This window comes from Nothoprocta perdicaria, unplaced genomic scaffold, assembly GCF_003342845.1.
Source record: "Nothoprocta perdicaria isolate Ctin4 unplaced genomic scaffold, notPer1 scaffold_15, whole genome shotgun sequence".
Classification (NCBI taxonomy): domain Eukaryota; kingdom Metazoa; phylum Chordata; class Aves; order Tinamiformes; family Tinamidae; genus Nothoprocta; species Nothoprocta perdicaria.
Genome location: NW_020454649.1, coordinates 5,643,635 through 5,664,132, shown reverse-complemented (window position 1 = coordinate 5,664,132; position 20,498 = coordinate 5,643,635). Strand labels below are relative to the sequence as shown.

At 38.3% G+C, this 20,498-nt stretch overlaps 1 protein-coding gene across 1 annotated transcript in view; it reads left to right on the top strand.

Moving 5' to 3' along the window:
• Nucleotides 1–6,294, top strand: part of SBF2 (SET binding factor 2) — a 192,054-nt gene extending 185,760 nt beyond the window's left edge. The window contains exons 38-42 of the mRNA XM_026034657.1: nucleotides 508–612; nucleotides 2,380–2,573; nucleotides 3,041–3,128; nucleotides 4,182–4,313; nucleotides 4,600–6,294. Coding sequence (XP_025890442.1) covers nucleotides 508–612; nucleotides 2,380–2,573; nucleotides 3,041–3,128; nucleotides 4,182–4,313; nucleotides 4,600–4,698 — 618 coding nt within the window. The 3' untranslated portion in view covers nucleotides 4,699–6,294. The remainder of the gene's footprint in view (nucleotides 1–507; nucleotides 613–2,379; nucleotides 2,574–3,040; nucleotides 3,129–4,181; nucleotides 4,314–4,599) is intronic.
• The last annotated feature ends 14,204 nt before the right edge of the window (nucleotides 6,295–20,498 follow it).

The window sequence follows — 20,498 nt, the reverse complement described above, 5'->3', positions numbered from 1 at the left end:
AACATATAGAAAGGGACAGTAGCAAGGAATATGGAACATCAAAGTAAAGAGGCATGGTGGCTAATCCAGTAGATTGAAGAGGGTTATATATAAGCTGGTTCACAAGTAAACATAAACTAGTGGAACAGCTTCTTTTCACTTAAGTCTGCAACATTATCTTATCAACGGGAAATAACCCCAACTGGAGGTTATCAACATAGGTCGTATTCCCAAGCTCCACAGCAAGAACATGCTATTATAGTTTGGCATCCAAATTGAATAAATCTTTCTGTTTCATTTCCTTCTTTTATGAAAGCTTTGTATCACATTTTATAAAACAGGATAAATGTTAATATTGGCAGTGCTGAATGTTGATGTCACAGCACAGTATTTGCTCTTTGTAAATATTTTTGTATAATATATACTAGCCTTATTGTTATCATGTGTCTGTTACGGTAATTGGTGCTGAATGTTGTATGTTCAAGAAGCGACTGTTATTCTCAGGAACACCCTTATAATTTGTTTCAGGAAATTGAAAGGTTGGAAAGTAAATTAAATCAGAGCCCAGAAAGATGGCAGCTTTTGTGGGAAAGGGTCAAAATGAATCTAAAGGATGATACCAGACAAGACAATGTAAGTATCAAAAGTGCTTATCCAGTGGAGTAAGCTAATTCCAGCTATGAAGGTTACCTGGGACATTGACAAAAAATCACTGTATTTGTTGGCACAAAACTTTGCTTTCTAAAAATTGAATATATTGTTCTAACCTAAGATATTGGCTCAGCATTTCTGCATGTAAATATAAATTATATATATTTCTCTGATAAATTCTCAAAAGATAATGCATCAGAGAAAACAAGCATTTTACTAATATACAGTTATATGACTTCATGTATGTAAAAGGTTCTTTGTGCCCATCTGATAATGAAAGACATATTACCCAATTTCCAACCAACACCAAAAGTGACATATTGAGAAATTTAATGAGCCTGTTGGTATGTATCTGATTTGCTTGTCAATGAAAAGATTGGAGCTGTTACAGTAAAAACTGCCCATGTGTTCTGTGCATTGTTACAGTTACATAGATGTTAGCAAATAATAAAAAGTAAACTAAGTCATTATAATCTACTGTAGATCTAATGGCTAAGTATTTTCCCTCCTAATGAAAATGTCTCTATTGACAAGTGGTGGTTGTTCAAATCGCTGCATATGTTTCGGGCATAGCATATATGCTGTTCAGCAGCCTAACAGGATTCAGAATGTCACTCTTTCTGGCAGTATTCAGTACATCCTATTATAAGCCAATCACTTTTAGTGCAGCAGTGTAAGATAGCACCGTCTGTAAATGTATGATCCAGTCCGAGTCTCATCCTTAAGTCTAAATACATTATTGAGACATAGGTGAAACTCATACAGAATATTGACCCATTCCAGCAGTGGTAGTATGGTAGAATACAAATCCTGGTATTTCATTCTGTTCATTGGGAATATTTGGAGAGTGTTTATATCAGTGCACAAATCAAATATATCACTGAAGACTTAAATTCTCATATGCTGACGTATGTTTTGCTACTGGTCCCTTCAACAATTTCCATTTCTTAATGTATTTTCTCTAGTTACAAAAGTTAAAAGACAAAGTAAGAATCTGATCCTTTCCCTTTCCGGCTGTCTAAAATATTTACTTTTTGAGGCAATAAAACCTATTTCATTTTTTTCTACCATGTACCCAAGTTGCACAGCGTCAGAACTCTCTATTAATGTTTAATAGGAGGTCAAACTTTTCCAGTTACAAAAATACCTACATGCTCACTTTGACCTTTTGTGGTCCCTTTTATCCTCCCTAGGAATCTTGCAATTAACAGATCAGGTATTTAAGTGCCTTGCCATGGTGCTAGCATTTACCTTGAGGACTAGTACAATCAAACCAACAGACCAAGAGATGTGTGTAAGGCAGATGTTTTAATGCAGTTAAACTGTAGTTTGACTACAAAAATAATGTTGTCAAAATCAATAAAATGTTCTCTGAAGACTACATTTATGTTAACATTGTACATCAAACTCTGTTTTCTTCAGACTCTTCTTGCACAGTGTAATATGAATGAACACAGTGAACATATACTACGTTCTCATTAATTTGGACTAGGAAGTTGGGTAAAAATCAAAATTCTAATAATAAAATTGAAGTAAGGCTAGCTGCAGTTCTTTGCTATTAACTTCTTGCACACAAATTACTTTGTGGGTTACCAAGGAGAGTTGTGAATTGTGTGCGTCAGGAAGAATCGCCTGACTTGGGATTCCCCTGTAGTACTTTTTCTAATGTATTGATTTAGCGGGCATGAACATTTCTCAGTTACTTTTCTAGATCTTTTTTAACTTTGTTTTATTTTTTCTTTCTTTCAGCTCAGGAGACATCCTTCTGGCTCCTCAGGGATGATGTCAGCTAATCTACATTCCTATCAAAAGAGGTCTTTGTTGGAAATGCCTGACCGCAGGCTGGGTGAGGACCAGAGTGCAAATATAACTCCCTCCAATGGAGTAGACAGAAGAGCAACTACACTGTACAATCATTTCACATCAAAGAATGATGAAAATAGGTAAGCTGAATCGTCACAGACTATTTAAGAACCTTATTTTATTAGGCATTACATTACTGTTTTGCCTTGTATAGTAATAGAACAAGGTTCTGCTTATTAAGAAAAAATTTTAAAAAAAATAATTTTTGCAAGATACTCTGATACTGCCTTACTACTTCTCCACAGTTTTAATTATATTCAGCTGCCTTGTTGGGGAGATGCTCTCTGTCCTACCTTTAAATCTTCCCCTTTAGAAGCACCCCTTTATGTACCTTTAGAAGTGTAGATACATAATGATCTGCTTATCCAAAGCACTGAAACAGCTAGTGTTTGTCAATAAACCGTAGCTACCAGTAACTTATTTAGACTGTGGTTTAAAACTGATCGGTTATCCTGCAGCTTAAACAGTATAGTCATCTGGGACTTCATATATCACTAGTATTCCGAGTATGAAGTCAAATGCCATTCATGTTTCCTCTGCCTTCCAGATCGTTTGAAGGTACGCTGTACAAAAGAGGAGCTTTGCTAAAAGGTTGGAAACCTCGCTGGTTTGTGCTGGATGTGACTAAACACCAGGTAAAAACTTCTAAAGAGAACGGATATTTATGCAAGTAGTTAGTTGCGTTTTTGTTTACTGAGTTTGTTTAGATTGATTTTGCAGATAATACTAATTTTTATTTCTAGAGCAATGTGCGTATTTTATTGTTACAGACCATATGTGTATTAAAAATATATAGTACAGACTGAACATTTCTAGACTTGTGTTCCAGTGTGTCAGCAATTGTTCTAATAAGTCCTCTTGGTACACAAGAATTTGATTTTCTAGAAGAAGAAAAAAAAAAGTTTTAAAATACCAAATCTCATTCTGTGTATTATGTATATGAGTAGAGGATGCAGCAGATACAGGGCAAGCAGATCTCTGTAAGAAGTTTTATTCAAGCACTAATTGTAGTATATGAAAATGTGAATTTTCTACTTGTAGTTATGTAGTTTGTAATTATCTAAAATGATATTTTGCTGAATTTTGCTAAATTTTGCTAAATTTTGCTGATCACTGTAGATTTTTGAAATACAGAGAGTGTGTGTATGTGTATATTTATATATAATAACACTATTAACTGTATTAAATTATTTTATTATTTCCTAAGTGGAAGTAAAGCTCTTTTGTTAGCCTCAAGGTGAAGAAGTTGGTTTTGTTATGAAAACTGATAGGAAATGCAGGATATAAGGCCCACATTGTTCTGTCATCCTTCACACCTCCTCCTGCCCTGAAAGCAGAGCATGGCTTTTTGAAAATCTCTGCTCTGTAACAGAAGCATTAAAACTCTCCTTTCTCAACTCCAACTTTCTGCGAAGGAGCAAGGGGTAGAGACGTTGCTGTTATTGGAGATGTTGAATACAGGAGAGGCCAGTTAAGGGCTATCACCAGTCCCACCGTTCTGTGTACGTCTGACTTCTTGCTTCTGTCGGTTGTGTCATAGGAGCAGCCCGTGTCTAATGTCCTCCTAGAAATTTTTTTGCCTCCTCCCTTCCCCATACCCCAAACTTTTACCCAGGAAAAGGAAAGATAAAGCAATATGTCCACCTAAACAGCATACTTGGGTTTGTTTTTTTTTCTTGTGGGTCTAGCTGAGATACTATGACTCTGGTGAGGATACAAGCTGTAAGGGACACATAGATCTTGCAGAAGTAGAAACGGTGATTCCTGCCTCTCCTTCCATTGGAGCCCCAAAACATGCGAGTGAAAAGGCATTTTTTGATGTAAGTATGCTTGCTCTTTATTTGAACTTTATCTGAAATTTTTTAACCTGTTTTAATTTCTGCTGGAAGGTGACAGCTGGAAAGAGCTGTCAGACCAACTCAGAACAGAGCGGTTGTACAGCTAGCATCTAGCCCTCACTCTCAACACACAGCAGAAATTCAAAAAAAAAGAAGCATTCAAACCCTATTAGTAAACTGGGTATTAAAGTTTAAAATAGAGATTGCTAGTTTCTTGGTGTTGCGCATATTGACTTTTCTATATTCATGTTGTTTTTTTTCTTCACAGTTGAAGACAAGTAAACGTGTGTATAATTTTTGTGCCCAAGATGCACAGAGTGCCCAACAATGGATGGATAGGATTCAGAGTTGCATTTCAGATGCTTAGAAAGGAGTAACATTCCATAATCACGACATGCTTAAAGCGTCTCTTATTGCAAGAAGACACATTGTGAGGTGTTACTGATGGACAACCAGCCTTTCTTACATTTCAGCCATAAACTTCCATAATATTCTGAAGTTCCTTTTCTATTTAAAAATGATAACCACTATAACTGCTATTTTTTTCTGCAGGGAGAACTTTGAAAAAGAATAATCCATTTATTCTGGATTTCTACTTTCTTCAGTACAATTACCAGCTATAAAATGCCTGCTGTATTGCGCTATCACCTAACCTTCTATTTCTCATATCAGAGTTATCTTGTTGGAAAAATTATCCAAAGCAAATCATAGAAATTTTTCCTCCAGTAGAAAATACATTCTCATGTTATTTGAATTCTTAGAAAGAAAGCTCATATTTCGAAACCAGTCATAAATAACAGGGAACCTATCCTTAAAGGAATAAACTTACCAGTCATAAATAGGAGGGAACAATTCTAGAGCAAAAATATTGAAACTTGTGAGCCAAATGGCCATACCTATCAGGTGGCAGGTGGCAATGTGTAAGCAGTTGGCATTTTATAAGACCAAAAAGTATAATCTCCTGATATCAAAATTTCAGAAAAGGTGTATTTTCAGTGCACAGGCTGTTCTCTAACCTTGTGTTTTTCAGAGTTCTTCAGAGTATTCCTGCAATGTCATCACAGAATCTCAAGTTCTAGTGATTATCTAAAAATGAGCACTTTTTTTTTGGATGCTGTTTGCTGTTATTATGGGACAACGAAAGAAAAGTGGCTGGCACTGTCCAGGAGAAATAGGCAACAAACTCTAGGAATTCAGTGAAGGAAAAATCTCTTGGAAGTATAAGAGTTGTATGTGTTAATTTATGTGCTGTTCTGCTCACTGTAAAATAAAAAATAACGAACACAGTAATGCACTAAACAATAAATCAAGCACTTGCACTGAAATCTTTAAAATGCAGACATTTTGAAGGACAGAGGTAAGTTATTTATAGCAGAACAATACTAGCTAGTTAACATTTACAGATAATAAATATGTACATAATTTGATTTCATGTGTTGTGATTTGATACTTTCTAAACATTTTTGCACATGAATCAGAAGACTGTTTATAGATTTTTACATTTGATAAAATTGTGCTTGTTCAACTTAGTATCTTGGAGAAACAGTTTTTATTAGCCCCAAATTAATAGAAATTTTACATTCTTCAAATAGTGATGACATGGATAAGTAACTAAGCATTGTTTTTATTTTGAAATGTTTATATGTGAAATAGCACACTAATATTACAAAAGGTTTGTACATATGATTCATTATTTTCTTGTTTTTCCAGACATTCTTCTTGTAATTTAATGTCAGTCTAACCAAACTGACTATACTTACAGGATTTTTGGGTTATTAAATTCTGTGTTTGTTTGTTGTAACTAATGTATTTTGTCAGAAAGGAACATAAATTTCTCACTACACACAATAGGAAATGCAGCTGTTTTTAATACATTTGCAATTTCAAAAAAAAAAGGATTTTTTAGAGTTTTCAACTGATGAATTTTCCACCTGTGACAATGGTGTTTGCACATTTGTATTTTTCTTTGTATATGAAGTACTTTTATATGTACTTTGTAAAATACTGATCCCATTCGTAGGTTATATAAAAATATACACACCCCTTCTTATTTTGTAACTAGTTCATTTTAATTCTTGTATGTTGTATGACTTATGTATGCTAATCATCTTGTAATAAATACACTTCTTAAGAAAAATAAAACCATTCCTTTTACTGTAAAAAGGAATAGAGGTATACAGCAAGACCCACATCTTGAAGCATTTGCCACAGGCCCAAGACAAATCATTACTTGCTCTGTATTAAAAACAGAGGATGTAATAAAAACAGTGTGGTCTTTTGTATACTTGCATATTTTTTTACATGGAAGTTGCACTTGAGCATCCCTAACTCAGTGTTAAACACCTGTCAATAATACCACTAAAAACTAAAGAAATCAGAATTTAAAGCAAAATTACCCTTCTAACAAGTCTGTGCATCGTCTTTACTAAAAGGCTAAATACCCAATGCTCAATACTGTGATAGAGTAATAACCCAGATTTTTCAGATAGCGTTTCAGTCACATACTTTCAATCTGAAGTGCATCTCACATATATTATTTTAGGCTTAAATGATCTGGTTCATAAGAAATGGCAGAGTTTTAGTTGAGAATGTGCATCTAACTTGAATTATGGGGTTTATGTTAACTGATGTGGGATAGCAGAGTTAAAAAGGAAAGGGAATGTGTGATGGGGGTAGGGGACCTGTGAGAGTTCTGGGCTGCTGTGGTGCTTAGATAAGGTTGGCAAATTGGGCTAGGCATGGATGCTAATATTGCCTTAAATGTTGATCTCAATTTTTAGTATCTGTATCAGTGGAAAATGGACTTGAGCAACTTAACTCAAAAATATCCAAATAAAGGCCAAAATGAGATATACAAGATTTGTGTTGTTTATATAAGGGATATACAGAGGAATGGTAAGTATATGCTTTTGTTGTGAAGACAGTGTGCATTGTCCTGGCTGATCTTTCCTATAGAAAATATTAAAATTACAAACCTAAATATAGAGAATAGTGTAAGTTACTGAGATTATGAGCTTATTTGATTTGTGGCAGCAGCAGAAAAATAAGAGTAGAGAATTTACTTGAGAAAAAACTGTATGCAAAAGCTCCATCTACATGTTCTATGAAAATTTTCCAGATAAAGGAATCTGTCCAGGAGTTGGCGAAGACTCTGTTTTGTCACATCATCTTTCCTGTCCTGTGTTATCACTACATTCCCACTGTAGAAAAGAGACACTGAGAGGCTTATATAAAGGAAGACGATTACTTACCTTATTCCATGCTGAGCAACACAGTGCCTACAAAATAGATGATGGGATGAGCTGAGTTTAAGTTTTGAGGAGTTCTGACAGACTAACCACCTTCCCCTTCTTATTAACACATACATATTTTCTGTGAAAGTCCTAATTTTTATGGAACTTCAGCATTAGTGTACTAAACAGTAAAATATGTAGCATGCCGCATGTGTGGGTCACTGCTTATATAATAATACATTAACAGCTAACAGACACAGGGCCAGATGTTGAAAAATTTTTATCATGTCCCACACATACCATGTCATCTGGTACTTTGTGAATTGCAGGCATACAAGTACGCTGTCATCTGTCCAGGCACTGTCCTTTTGCTGTTTCATCCTGTAATATTCTTGTTTTGTCTCAGTAACTGCACTGCATTTGTCATTTTTCATATCTGTGATCCTTCAGATATCTTGCGTGTTCATGGTTATCCTGTGATTCCTCTGGGGAGTCGGAAAACAAAAATGAGTCTACCAGTTTCCCCAGTTATGCTAAAATTCATGCTGAGTATCCATGTTGCACCTGCTTTCTGGATGTTTGTCTGTCAGATTTGTTTCTTTCAGGATTTTGGCTGTTGTGCAAGTGAAGGCAGTGTTAGCATCCACATTCTCATTTAGGAAATTTTCACATATATTTTTTTCTTAACTGTCAGGTAAGGATGCTCTAAGGTCACTGCTGTTTCCTCTATTCCTTCAGCCTCTTAAAGAAATGGATTACTAATACTGATATTACTGATAATTATTCTCTTTTCACAGTACAAAATCTCCAAAGATTAATTTTACTTGTTTTATTTTTCTGCTGTAGACCTTCTCAGTCTAAGCTGATGTGATTTTTCACCCAGGGGACTACTTAATTCTTTGTTTAATGCACTGTTTTCAAAAGATTGTCTCTAAGAACAAATCTGTTTAGTGTATTGTGCTGAGATAGCCCCTTTGTCCACAACTTTAGTATTTAAAACCCAGACACTAACTCTCCTTACCACTGACAGTTGTGGAAGTTTCTCCATCATATGTAGTAGAAATAGAGACTGCCTGTTCAGGCTGAACCAACTGAATACTGATATCATTTCTGCTTCAGCAAGCAACATTAAAATAAATTCAGAGAGTGAGAAAAGATTTAAGTCATTTCTAAGACGACAGACTCTTTTCTAAACTGAGATGTTTGACTTCGTATGTGGACTACATATAGTACTCAGAGAAAGTTGTCAAAACTTGGAACTTGGAACAAAAGCTAAAAGCTGTAATTTAAAGGCAAATTCTCCATTATATGTATTTATACATTTTATCTCTCTGCAGACTCAGCAAAACAGGGTTTATATTAGTGGGAGACTTTTATTTCAAATTGCTAGTCATATCTAGCCAAAATACTGTCCAGTTCATAGTGTCCTAATCTGATCCTTCTCTGCTTCTCTAAAATACCACTTGCTGTTAATGCACAGCCTGAAGTCGCATTTTGGCTGGTTTTATGTTGTGCCATATAGTTTTTATCCTTTTTCTTCAAGTTGTGCTTGCATACCTGCATATGTCTGAAATAGAAAATGTTACTAGACTGGAGAACGATTATTAATGTCGTTAGCCATCACATATTCTTTTCAGAAAATGTTTCGTTCTTATATATTTTAGGAGATACTTAGCCTAAACTTTTATCTGTAGAATAGGCAACAATAGAAGATGTAAATAGTTAGAATAAAGAGGACCACGGTGTGATCTGGAAAGAGATATGAAAGTAGGAGTTGTTTCTGGAATTGAATGATGCTTCTTCCTTCCCCTCATACCCACCTAATATCTGAGAGAGAGAGTCTTCCTCTATTTTAAGACAGGTTTATGGATGAGTATTCCAGATTTTATATTAGTATTTTGTCTTTTTTTGTTGTTGTTTAGCAAATTTCTATTACTGACAACCTTGATAAGGCTTCTTGCATTTCAACCCCCAAAATTTCAGTGTTCATTTGTGTTAAAAGATCTCATTAATTGGCCCAAATTGAGATACCACATCACCATTTCATGATGGACAAGTCACTGTTTTGAATTTTAGCACCCCGAAAGAACGCATGTTTCGTGCAAATGCTTTCCTGATAAGAAGAAAATCTCCAGTAGCTCAAGAAACTTGAGTCATCCTACTGACAGCTCTGAGGGCTTTGCTATTTTACTTTGGCTGTGGGCCAACATCGTAAGTAATGCCAGTGAGTTCAAATGATGCTCACATCAAGACCTCCAGTAAGTTCAAAAAGATAACTGCATAAATCTGGGGATAAGTACATGCATATGCTCAGTGTAATAGATTATACTGTACACAAAATCACTCTTTAAATTCTTGCAAGTTTAGATTCTGCAGTGTGTTGCGTTTTATGCTGCCACACGAAGCAGAAGTTAAAAATTAGGCTTTTATTTCTACTGTGATTGGGTTATTGTTAGTAAACATATCAGAAACAAATACTTCTGCTGAGCTTTAAAATCAAATACATTTATATTACTTACATAAAGCACTGAGGTCTTTCCAATATAACATACAAATAAATGATTTGAGATAAGAATTATAAAGAAAAACTTGAGATATCTGGGGACCCATTAACTATTGAATTTTGATGAGGTTGGACAACCTGCTACGCTGAGATAACTTTACTATCTTATTCCTTACAGTATTCTTCTTAAATTTCAAGGAAGGTTGTTATATTTAAAATATGCAGCTTGTTCATAGTACTCCTGAATTAGCTGTATCTGCCCTTTGGTAATTTGACTTGAAGTGAAATTCAGAAATTGTTACTTTATTTGCTTTCCTGAAATAAATTGGATTTCTTCATATTTAGAACTGTTTTTTTGACTAAGAGAAGTTAATACTAAAGTCAGAATTAACTTCTTCCAGTTCAGGGTCCTGACTCAAAGGAAGACTTGCAGTCAATCTCTCTTTTTCTGGTATGAGTATGTAGCAATGCCTGAAAACCTGGAAAATACCCCATCAAGTGATAATGAACCAGAGCCAGGAACAAATAGAGTAGTTAGTTACGGTATGTAAAATCATGTCATTGACCACTCTGTGCCTTATGTACATTCACAGTGTCAAGACAGGCTCAAGGTCATGTAACCTAAAAAAGTAATGTGCTATTGCTATAAAAGTCAAACATCTATTTTTAACCCCAAAACAACTGAGCATGCTACCCTCATTTTCGTGCAGAATATTCTTTTGAAACTTTGCCTTTTTAGGCACGCTAATCTCTGCAGAAAAAAAAAAATCTCTGTAGAAAAAAAAAAGATAACCTCACCGGCTGATCATGGCCAGTATATGTGACAGGTTTTTCTTGGCATGAGAATAGAAAGCCCATGTAGATATTTCCTATAATAATGTTTTTGATTCAAAGGATAGTACCCTCATTTTTTTTGTCATGTGACCAGTTTTTATGTTTTTGCTGTCAACTTAAGTATATGCTAGCAACTGCCTGGGCTACAATAGAATTTTATTTGCTGTTATGAGAAATGTGTCTACCTAAAAACAGTTCTCGTTATTCTAGATCATTGATGCACATTGCTTTCTGATATTTAATATTTCCTGAAAATCTAGATTTATGCAATTTTTCCCCTTTTTCACAGAAAGAAGAAAGAATTGTGTACCATTTCTAAGGGATTAGTTATGCATAGTCTCATTATTTTTTAAATTCATAATACTTGAGATAAGAGAGTAGTTCTTATTTGATTATGCCATGACAAGTCAATTTGACAATTTTATTTGAAAAGCGAGTATGTGCCACCAAATAAGACAAGGATCCTTCAGTTTGTCCTTCAGTTTGTCTTGGTGTTCCAGCCCACTGAATTTTTATTATGAGTCTGAGTTTCATAAAAGTGAAGCTTGCAGTGATAATTCAGTTTTCAAATAGCTGTAGAAATGAGGATTTTAGAATAATCTTTGCATGTGTTTTCTTCTCAGAAAGCAAGGATGAAAAGAGATTATGGAGGTTACGGAGACAAAATGCAGACGTATGCAGGAACAAAACAAGCCCTAGCTGGTAATTAGAGCCTAGCACAGCAACAAGTTAATACCAGTGTAAAGCAGAAATCGAAACAGCGACGTGTAAACAGCCTATTGCTGGTTTTTCTGTTGGACAGATGATCAAAGAGAAGAAAATGGCAGGTATCTGTGACAGTGGGATGCAGGTGCTGCAGGGGGAAAGAATTATAGTTAAGCATGTAATACATGTAATTCCCATATATAGCTATACATAACTTATTGTCAGAGACATTGTATGTAGAAGTCCAGATGAGCCTGTGGGCTGACAAAAAAATTGCTAACACAATGCTCTAAGGCATTTTAGTGGGGTTATTATTACTATTTTGCAGTTAATACCATTTTGATATATATTATAGTAGTTACTTATTTTAACAATGAAAGAATTTCTAGTGGTTTCAAATGTGCAAAACATGCACCTGAAATAAAATTTCCTCAGATACGTGTACTGAATGTTTTTCAAACCAAAGTCCATACAGGTCAAGACCTGTTCTATTTTGTACATGGGGAAGAAGCAAAATCTAGAAGTGGACTCAAATATCTTCTTCAGTGCTAATAAATACTGGATGTTACTTAGAACTATTGCCTTTATTTCTCTTGAAGGAACTTGGGATGTCATATAACCATTTAATTCATTATTTGGTAGTGAGCTGGTACTGGTCAAAACATAACTGAATTTTTCTTGCATTAGAGAAAGATGTGCCTTTTATAGACTAAGGCACACTGTTAATGCTCTAGAGAATTTAAGAAGTAGTAACCACATAGCACTGAAAAAAGATGGCAATATAAATGCCTTGGAAAGAAGGGGAGAAGGGAGATCTGTAGTTCTTTGGGGGAATTGAGAGTACTTTCAAAGGGCAATGTGAACAAACTTTGGAAGCAAACCTTCCTACCAGCCAACACCTGAACTGCTCACTGTGAGATTCAGAGAATTCTGGATCTTAGGCTGAAGATCCCTAGCCCAAGGATGGACAGAAATAAATATTTTTATCTCGGATTGGTTTATTTTTTTTGAATTATGTTGCAGGAGCGTGGCAACTCTTTCCTGTGAAGAAAGAGACTGAGAACATACTCAGAGGTGGGAAAACATGTGCTATTTTCTTTAATTTTACCAATTCACTAGGAGTTGTTTGAATTAATATTGTGTTACTCTGAACAAGAGGATTGTCCTGGGGGCAGCAGATCATTAACACTGTTGCCAGAAGCACGTTCTGGGTGGGTGAAATGGCTGTTTGTGTGTGACAGGAGTTGCCCCGGGATGTCCATGTGCAGCACACAGCGACAGTGGGGAAGCGCCGGAGATGGTTGGGCACCCCGAAAGCGTCCGCAGCTGCGAGCTGCCGCAGGGGGTGAGGGCAGGCACAGGCTGCTAGCTGAGCCGGGCAGCTGCAAACATCCATGGAGGGCAGGGAAAGCCTTCAGCTTGCGCAATTATGCCACTAGTTTAGGGAATCATGTCAATGAGCAAGTGCTGTAAAAGAGAAATCAGTCTCATGCACCCCAAAATATCCTCCTTGTGAGGAGAGCTGCCTGCCCCTGCCTGGGGACCCCTCAGCAGAGAAGGGGCCTGGGTGCAGCTGCGCCTCCTCGTTAGGGCAGCTGCGCCTCATTAGGGGCCGCAGCCATGCTGGAGCTGCCGCTCCTGTCTAGGCATCCGGCATTGTCCCTGCCTCGGTGGCCAAAAGGAGATGGCCCCTGGTGAGAGCAGCCCTCAGCATACGTGTGGGGAAGAGGTGAGGCTGGTGGGCCCTGCCAGGAGAGCTCCCTTTTGGGGAGCAGGGGGAGAGGAATGCGAGGCTTTCCTCAGAGCGTGGGAGAAAATGGCGATTGGGAAGCTTGGGGACCATGATCTTTGAGGAGAGAGGCTTTCCTGGCCTCGCAACAGGACAGGCACAGGGCAAGTAGCCTGTGTTGGGAGTCATGGAGCAGGCAGGCTGGTGAGTGGGAGCTTCCGGGGTCCTGGGTGCAGGAGTCCCCTCTGGGGGGGGACGAGGGGTAACGGCCGCCACATTGCCGGCCTAGCTGGGGAGCAGCATGCGCTCTGTGCACAGTGATTTATAGAGGTACCCGGGCAAACCGAGGGACTTCAGGAGGGCAGGATCAAAAGTTTTGATGCAGTAGTGTAATTTGCAGAATTATTGTTGCCTGCAAATCTTTAAATGGAGAGGGATTTTTAACAGTAGCAAAGTTTGCAGCAGGCTTCTCGTGTGGTATTTTGGGAATGCAGCGCTGCTTCACTGGGGGCACATTGTGGTCTGGATGGTTTGTCTGCAAGTGGTGTTAGGAAAATAGTCATAAATATCTTTTGTTTTAATGGACTTTGAAATGAAGGATTTCCTTTTTTTTTTTTCTCTTTTTTTTTTCCTTTTTTTTCTTTTCCCTCCCCTTCATGTATCGTTTAGTTTGTCACATTAGCTTGCTTCTTTGTGGAGCTCTGCAGAAGCAGTGTAATGGTGTGAGACTCAAGTGCCCAGTTCATCAGTTCATCTGGTGAAATCAGCCTTGAGAAGGGAGTTTACTTGCTATTCAAGGGGGCTGTTTTAAGGCCAGTTGCATGAGTTAGTGCTTGGGGTGTAGTTCAAGCAAAGTGGATAAAGAAGCCTGTGGGTGCTGCATCCAGCTCGCATCTCTGCCAAATTCAGAACTTTTTTGCCTGACCTACAGAGCCAGAACAAGAGCTTTGCAAAGTACAAGCCAAAAAAAAATATATATATATATATATATATGCTATAGAAGTAAAAGGAAGCCAAAAAGTGTCTGCAGCTGTTGTTTACTACATTATTACACATTTTGGTACTGTATGTGCCTCTATGGAAAAGAAGTGCTTCAGAAGAAGCAAATAAAAATTACACAAATTGGAGAAAATAAGCAAAAATAATCACCTTCAGGTTCTAATTCCCGCATTACAACAGAGCTGCTTTTCTGTATCCAATCCCAGTTCTCCAAAGGATGTAGTATGGACCAGAAATACCTTTGAGTCTAATTAGGTTACTGGAATTCTTGCATGGAAAAATAGCATGTGTGCAGATTTGACAAATGTGTAGAATAAAGAAGTTTGGATGCTGTGTTACTATGATGGAGACTATTTTGATGTTGTAGTTTGCCCTAAAAGCAGGTGTAAGTAATTGCTGCATGAGACACTGAAGTTGAACAGATTGTTCACAGATGCAAATATTTTCACCTTGCAATTAAAGATCCCTGACTTTACATCCAAGTGCCTTTAAAAGACCAATAGGTTTCCTTTATTTCCCCCCTACTGTTTACCATGTTTCTTGTTTTTTATGCTTCATGCCCCAATCTTCTTGGAAAAGATTATTTTTTACATAAATTCTGTTTCCACTACAAACAACTAGAAGCCTCCTGTGCTCAGAAGGACTAAGATATTCCTGTCTAATCTGGCCGTGGAAGTAGCATCCTTGCGTGCTTTGTAGCTGATGCGCTGCGTATGGCAGTGACTCTTGAGAAAGTTCTAGAATAACATGTGAGCTGAAGTAGAATTGTGGATTGTTTTTGTTGTATTTTTGTTCATTTATTTCCATTTGTGGTCAATCCGGACAGCTTATTCTAGAAACCATAATATAGTTTAGTATATGACAAATCCTTTTGGATAAATTCTATATAGTTTGCAGGTAAATGGTACAGCTGTTTTAAAGTAGAACATAGCCTGGGTTTAGCCATCTTTCTCCGTGTAGTAGAATGGATACATCATCTTGAAATCTGTTCTTAAAGATCCCTCAGCTACTGTGAAGTATTTTAATGGTTATAGCAATTGCTTTAGATATGTCTACCAGCCATAAACAAAAAGGGTCTTTTTTTGCATTACAGAAATACTTCTGGATGCAGTTGACTCTCGAAAGACATGAATCCTTCTTCTCTTAGGCAATGTTGTAGCCAACCCGAGCATTTTTAAGTGATTACAGGAACATAAACAGCATGTTTTGGATATTAAAATGCTTAGTTTGACTTATACCTAACTTCCTGAAGAGTATTGACAGAAAAAGGAAATAACTCAGAGTTCTCTGTTTTCTTGGCATATTCTTTAACAAGTCTGTTTCTGTGCTGTCATAGGTAGCAAAATCCATGAAAACATGCAGCTGAACAGCTTTCATGTTCTCTATAGGACCAGGAAAAGTACTATTTTTATTATACAGATTATTTCTTTGATATTTTTACCCATATTGCTGAGCTCTTATTTTTTGGGGAGGAAATAATGGCCAACTCAACTCTGTGGCAAAGTTTGCTCTAAGTTCAGCAACGCAAAGATTTCATCCTTTGTGAAGAGTATCATAGCTGTTAAATTGAGATTGAACTTTGGTTACGTGGAAACCAATACTTGCTGCTGCTAGTAAAGTTCATAGAATGCCGAAGGTTGGAAGGGACCTCAGAGGTCATTGAGTCCAACCCCCCTGCTCACGCAGGGTCACCTAGAGCACAGGGCACAGGGCAGCATCCAAGCGGGTTTTAAAGATCTCCAAAGAAGGAGACTCCACAACCTCTCTGGGCAGCCTGTTCCAGTGCTTTGTCACCCTCACAGTGAAGAAATGCTTCCTTAAGTTCCTGTGGAACTTCCGATGCTTCAGTTTGAAGCCATTTCCTCTAGTCCTATCCCTGCCCACCACTGAAAAGAGGCCGCCCCCCTCCTCCTCACTGCCTCCCTTGAGGTATTTATACACGCTGATCAGGTCCCCCCTCAGCCTCCTCTTCTCCAGGCTGAACAGACCCAGCTCTCTCAGCCTTTGTTCATATGGTAGATGTTCCAGGCCCCTGATCATCCTCGTAGCCCTGCGCTGGACTCTCTCCAGCAGCTCCACATCCCTCTTGTACTGGGGAGCCCAGAACTACACACAGTACTCCAGATGTGGCCTCACCAGGGCTGAGTAGAGGGGGATGATCACCTCCCTCGACCTGCTGGAGACGCTTTTCTTAATGCACCCCAGGATCCCGTTGGCCTTCTTGGCCACCAGGGCACACTGCTGCCTCATGGTCAACTTGTCGTCCACCACAACACCCAGGTCCCTCTCTGCGGGGCTGCTCTCCAGCAGGTCCACCCCTAATCTGTACTGGTGTCCAGGGTTATTCCTCCCCAAGTGCAGGACTCTGCACTTGCCCCTGTTGAACCTCATGAGGTTTCTCGCCGCCCAGTCCTCCAGTCTGTCCAGGTCCCTCTGGATGGCAGCACAGCCCTCAGGGCTATCAGCTACTCCACCCAGTTGATTTCCTTTTAGCAGTGTATTTTGGAACTATGTTTCTGTCTTTTCTGGATTTACCATCATAATTTTCAAAATGCTCTGTTTTGGAAAACGAACAAAAATAATACATGTTAATGGCCATGGGATGAAGGAAAACTTCAGTTGGGTTTGCAAGTAACACCATAAATTGCTCTTAATTCTGGAGGTTTGTGATTTCACAAAATAAATGATGAGGTAATGTTCATTGTAAATGGTAATCGAGGTGAATGTATGATGTAGGAATTACGTTCTTGCAAAGTCAGACAATTTGATATAATTTTTCCACTAATGCAACAACCAGCTTGTACTTCTTTGGAAGGGAAAAACAGTTTTTACTTCCTGTGCGCTGTGTTCTGATTATCTATAAAAAGCACATAAAGCTTTTATATCAAGGCATTCCTCAGGCTGGCTACGTGCTCAAAAGAGAGAGATTTTACTCAGGTGAAGTATGTTTTTTGTGCCAAATGCAGCTCAAGCCTTCAACCTCTTCATATATATGGATAAAAGATGGTTCCATGTATCTCATAGATATATGATATCATATAGATATCAGATATGGTTCCAAAACCCCAACTGTGGCAAAGGAGGGGCCGGCAAAGCCTCTGCCTACTGGGGAGGAAATAGAGCCTTCCAGGTTGGTAAAGGCTAGAGGTTTATGGCTTTTGGCACCAGTACTGGGGATGGGACCAGTACCAGGGATGCTGCTCTGCCTGCAGGTCTGCAGCTGCAGAGCAGGTTCACTGCACTGGTGACAGATGAGAAGCTGGGATTTCTCTCCTATGAAGCATCTGAGCTGGCTGCGGCTGAGCCTGTGCAGCTGCACCAGGAGGAAGTAGCTGGTGAGAGTTGTAGGAGATTCTCTGCTGTGGAAGATAGAGGCCCAATCTGCCGTCCTGCCTCCTTGGAGGAGAGAAAGCTCAGGGAGAATTCACCAGTATATATAAAAACTTGATGGGGTCGGCAGAAAGAAGACAGAGACAGGCTTTTCTCAGTGACGTTCAGTGAAAGACAATGGGTGCAAATTAAAATACAAAAAATTCAATTTAAGTATAAGAAAAAGCCTTTTTTGCTGTGAGGTGGGTCAAACCCTGGCACAGGTTGCCCATAGAGCTTGTGGAACCTCGTCTTTGGAGATGCTCAAAACCCAACTAGATACAACCCTGAGCCACCTTCTTTAGTTGTCCCTGAGAATGGTGGGGGAAATGGACTAGACAATCTCCAGAGGTGCTTTTCAACCCAAATGCTTGTTAATATTAGTAGTCTTATTTAATACATGATAGTGTAAACTTCCTTGCAAGTGGGAGGAGAGAAGGATGTGTGTTTTTGTTGTCTAACTATGAAATTGTCTTACTTCTCCCTTGAATGTTTTTCTTTTTTGGAAAGCCCTTTCCTACCTGCCATTTTCTCCCTAGTGATGTACGTTGATACAATCTGTCTATCTGAAACCCTTTGGATTGAAGATTTTCATGTATTTGCCTTCCTGCATGCTCTATATCAGACTTGGATCTGTATTGATCAATCCTAGAGTTTCACTAAAATCTTCTAGACTGTCCTCATACCATGTCATAGAGATAAAATTTCTATGTTGAGACACCACAAAAATGCTTCTCTCTTTGGCATTGGTTTTCTGCATGCCAGAAGCATTTATTTAATTTACATTTTTTCCTTTTGAGCATCCATTAGACTGTGGAAACAGTAACATCTCTTCTTTTTAACTCTGGCTTTGTCAAAGCTAAAACCATGGCTTTCTAAAGGATCTGAGACTTTGTTCAGTGGAAAGATTTTTGCATCGCTTGTGTGCAACGTAGTTCATTCTTATAAAAACTTACCCAGTGACCACCTGAAGCTCTCCAGAAGGAGGTCAGCTGCCGTCATCACTGTGAAGGATGCAGCAGTCATGATCCACCAGATTTAAAGGATTTGTGGAGTTTTCTCTTTGTCTTTTTCCCCTAGCTGTGCCCCTCTGCTAACGTATAAAGCAAAAAGGATCTTCCTAGGGTATATGAGCCCTGCTGCTTAGTATCTGAATTGGTATTATAGTTTGTGCTCAAGTACTGAGCTCTCCAGTATAGTTTAGAGATGGTGGCACAATCCTATGTCATTAACATCTGCGAGATCTGCTCTTCACCTTCCCTTCTACTCTCATTAAAAAAATGGTGGTTTTTTGGCTGCTGAGTATTTTGAAAAAGATAAATTGATGAGAAGAAGAAATAACCAAGCTGGTTTGGGAATTTTCATTTTCCCAAAGACACAAATTTAAAGGTATCATGAGTCAGCTTCATGATTAAAAAAAAAAAAAATACACTCTAGAAGCATAGCAAAGTAATAGAAGGTTAGACTTATTTAAGAGGTTTATGCAGGATCACAGAACCTTGGGCTGGATGTAAAGTATTTGTGTATTTGACCCAAAAAAGAAGAAGAAATAAATCTGGAACTAGCAACTGAAATCAATGTCTTGTAGTGGAAGAAAGGAAAAAATGTGAACTGAGAAGCACAGCCACAAATCACAGACAGTTGAGTACCCTTCACCTTTTATCCTAGCAGCCAGTTTTCACATGGGATGTTTATACAGTAACTAACAACATCTGCATCCCAATGTTGTATTCAAAGAAATGTGATTCAGCAAAACAGACTCCTGGAGTGCAGAGCGTGGCCTGGATGCTTCTAAAATGCCCCCGCCTCCCACCATATGGGAAGACCTCATCCCAGAGTCTTCAAAACTGGCACTTCATAGCATGGACGATCACCCTCTCCTGCTGGATCTGCCCCTCCTGTTAGGATTGTCACTGATGTTGGACTGTTTGCAGTCTCTAATGCCATAAAGCAAATCTCATGTCACCAGGGTCAGGCTTTCAGTCTTGCAATGACGAGGTTTTTTTCTTTGTTATTCCAATGCTGTACTTGTTTTACTTATCCTGAGTGTTTCTTCTTGGCATAGTTAATTGGAAAACTTCTCTGCTCATAAAAGAAGAGTAAAGCCCAAACCTCTGCCATGTATGGTTATTCTGACTGGGTATTTCCGAAAGCTGTTTGGTAAGGACCAAAGTTTGTTCCAGAACAATGTGGTCTGTGATATGACTCAGCTCATTTTTCATTAGTCTTTGGTTAAATAAATATAGCTCTCATTGGTGGCAAATAATGCCAGTCTAACCTTGTCATACATTCTTTTTGGTCCTTAAATGTATTGTTAAATTAAGTATAGATATTCATGCTTCAACAGTGTATTGTGAAAGATTTCTCAGAGCAGTTTACTTGGGAGCAGGCCATCTGCACCTAATTCTTTTTCTTGTCTTTGATTTGTTCAGGAACTACCGTTACAAACACTTCAATGTGAAATTAGTCTTGTGTTCTAACCTTACACTCTCCCTTCTGCATCTTCCAGTGCCTTCATTTAGTTAACAGCGCAGTTTTTTGGGATGTGGGGTTGACACTGAAGCTTCCTTTTCCTGAACAGTGATCTGCATAGTTCCTTGTGCAAGAGGGAACCTCGACCAAAATGGTCCGAGTTCACAGCATCTCCCTGCAGCCCAGCTTGCTCTGATCAGCCAGTGCCAAAATAAGAAGGAAGACAGCACAGCTATGCTCCAGTTTCTTTCTGCTAGTCTTGACAACCTTCAAAATCCAGTTGGAGGTTTCTGGTTTTAGCTGACTTTGTATGGCTCTAACTT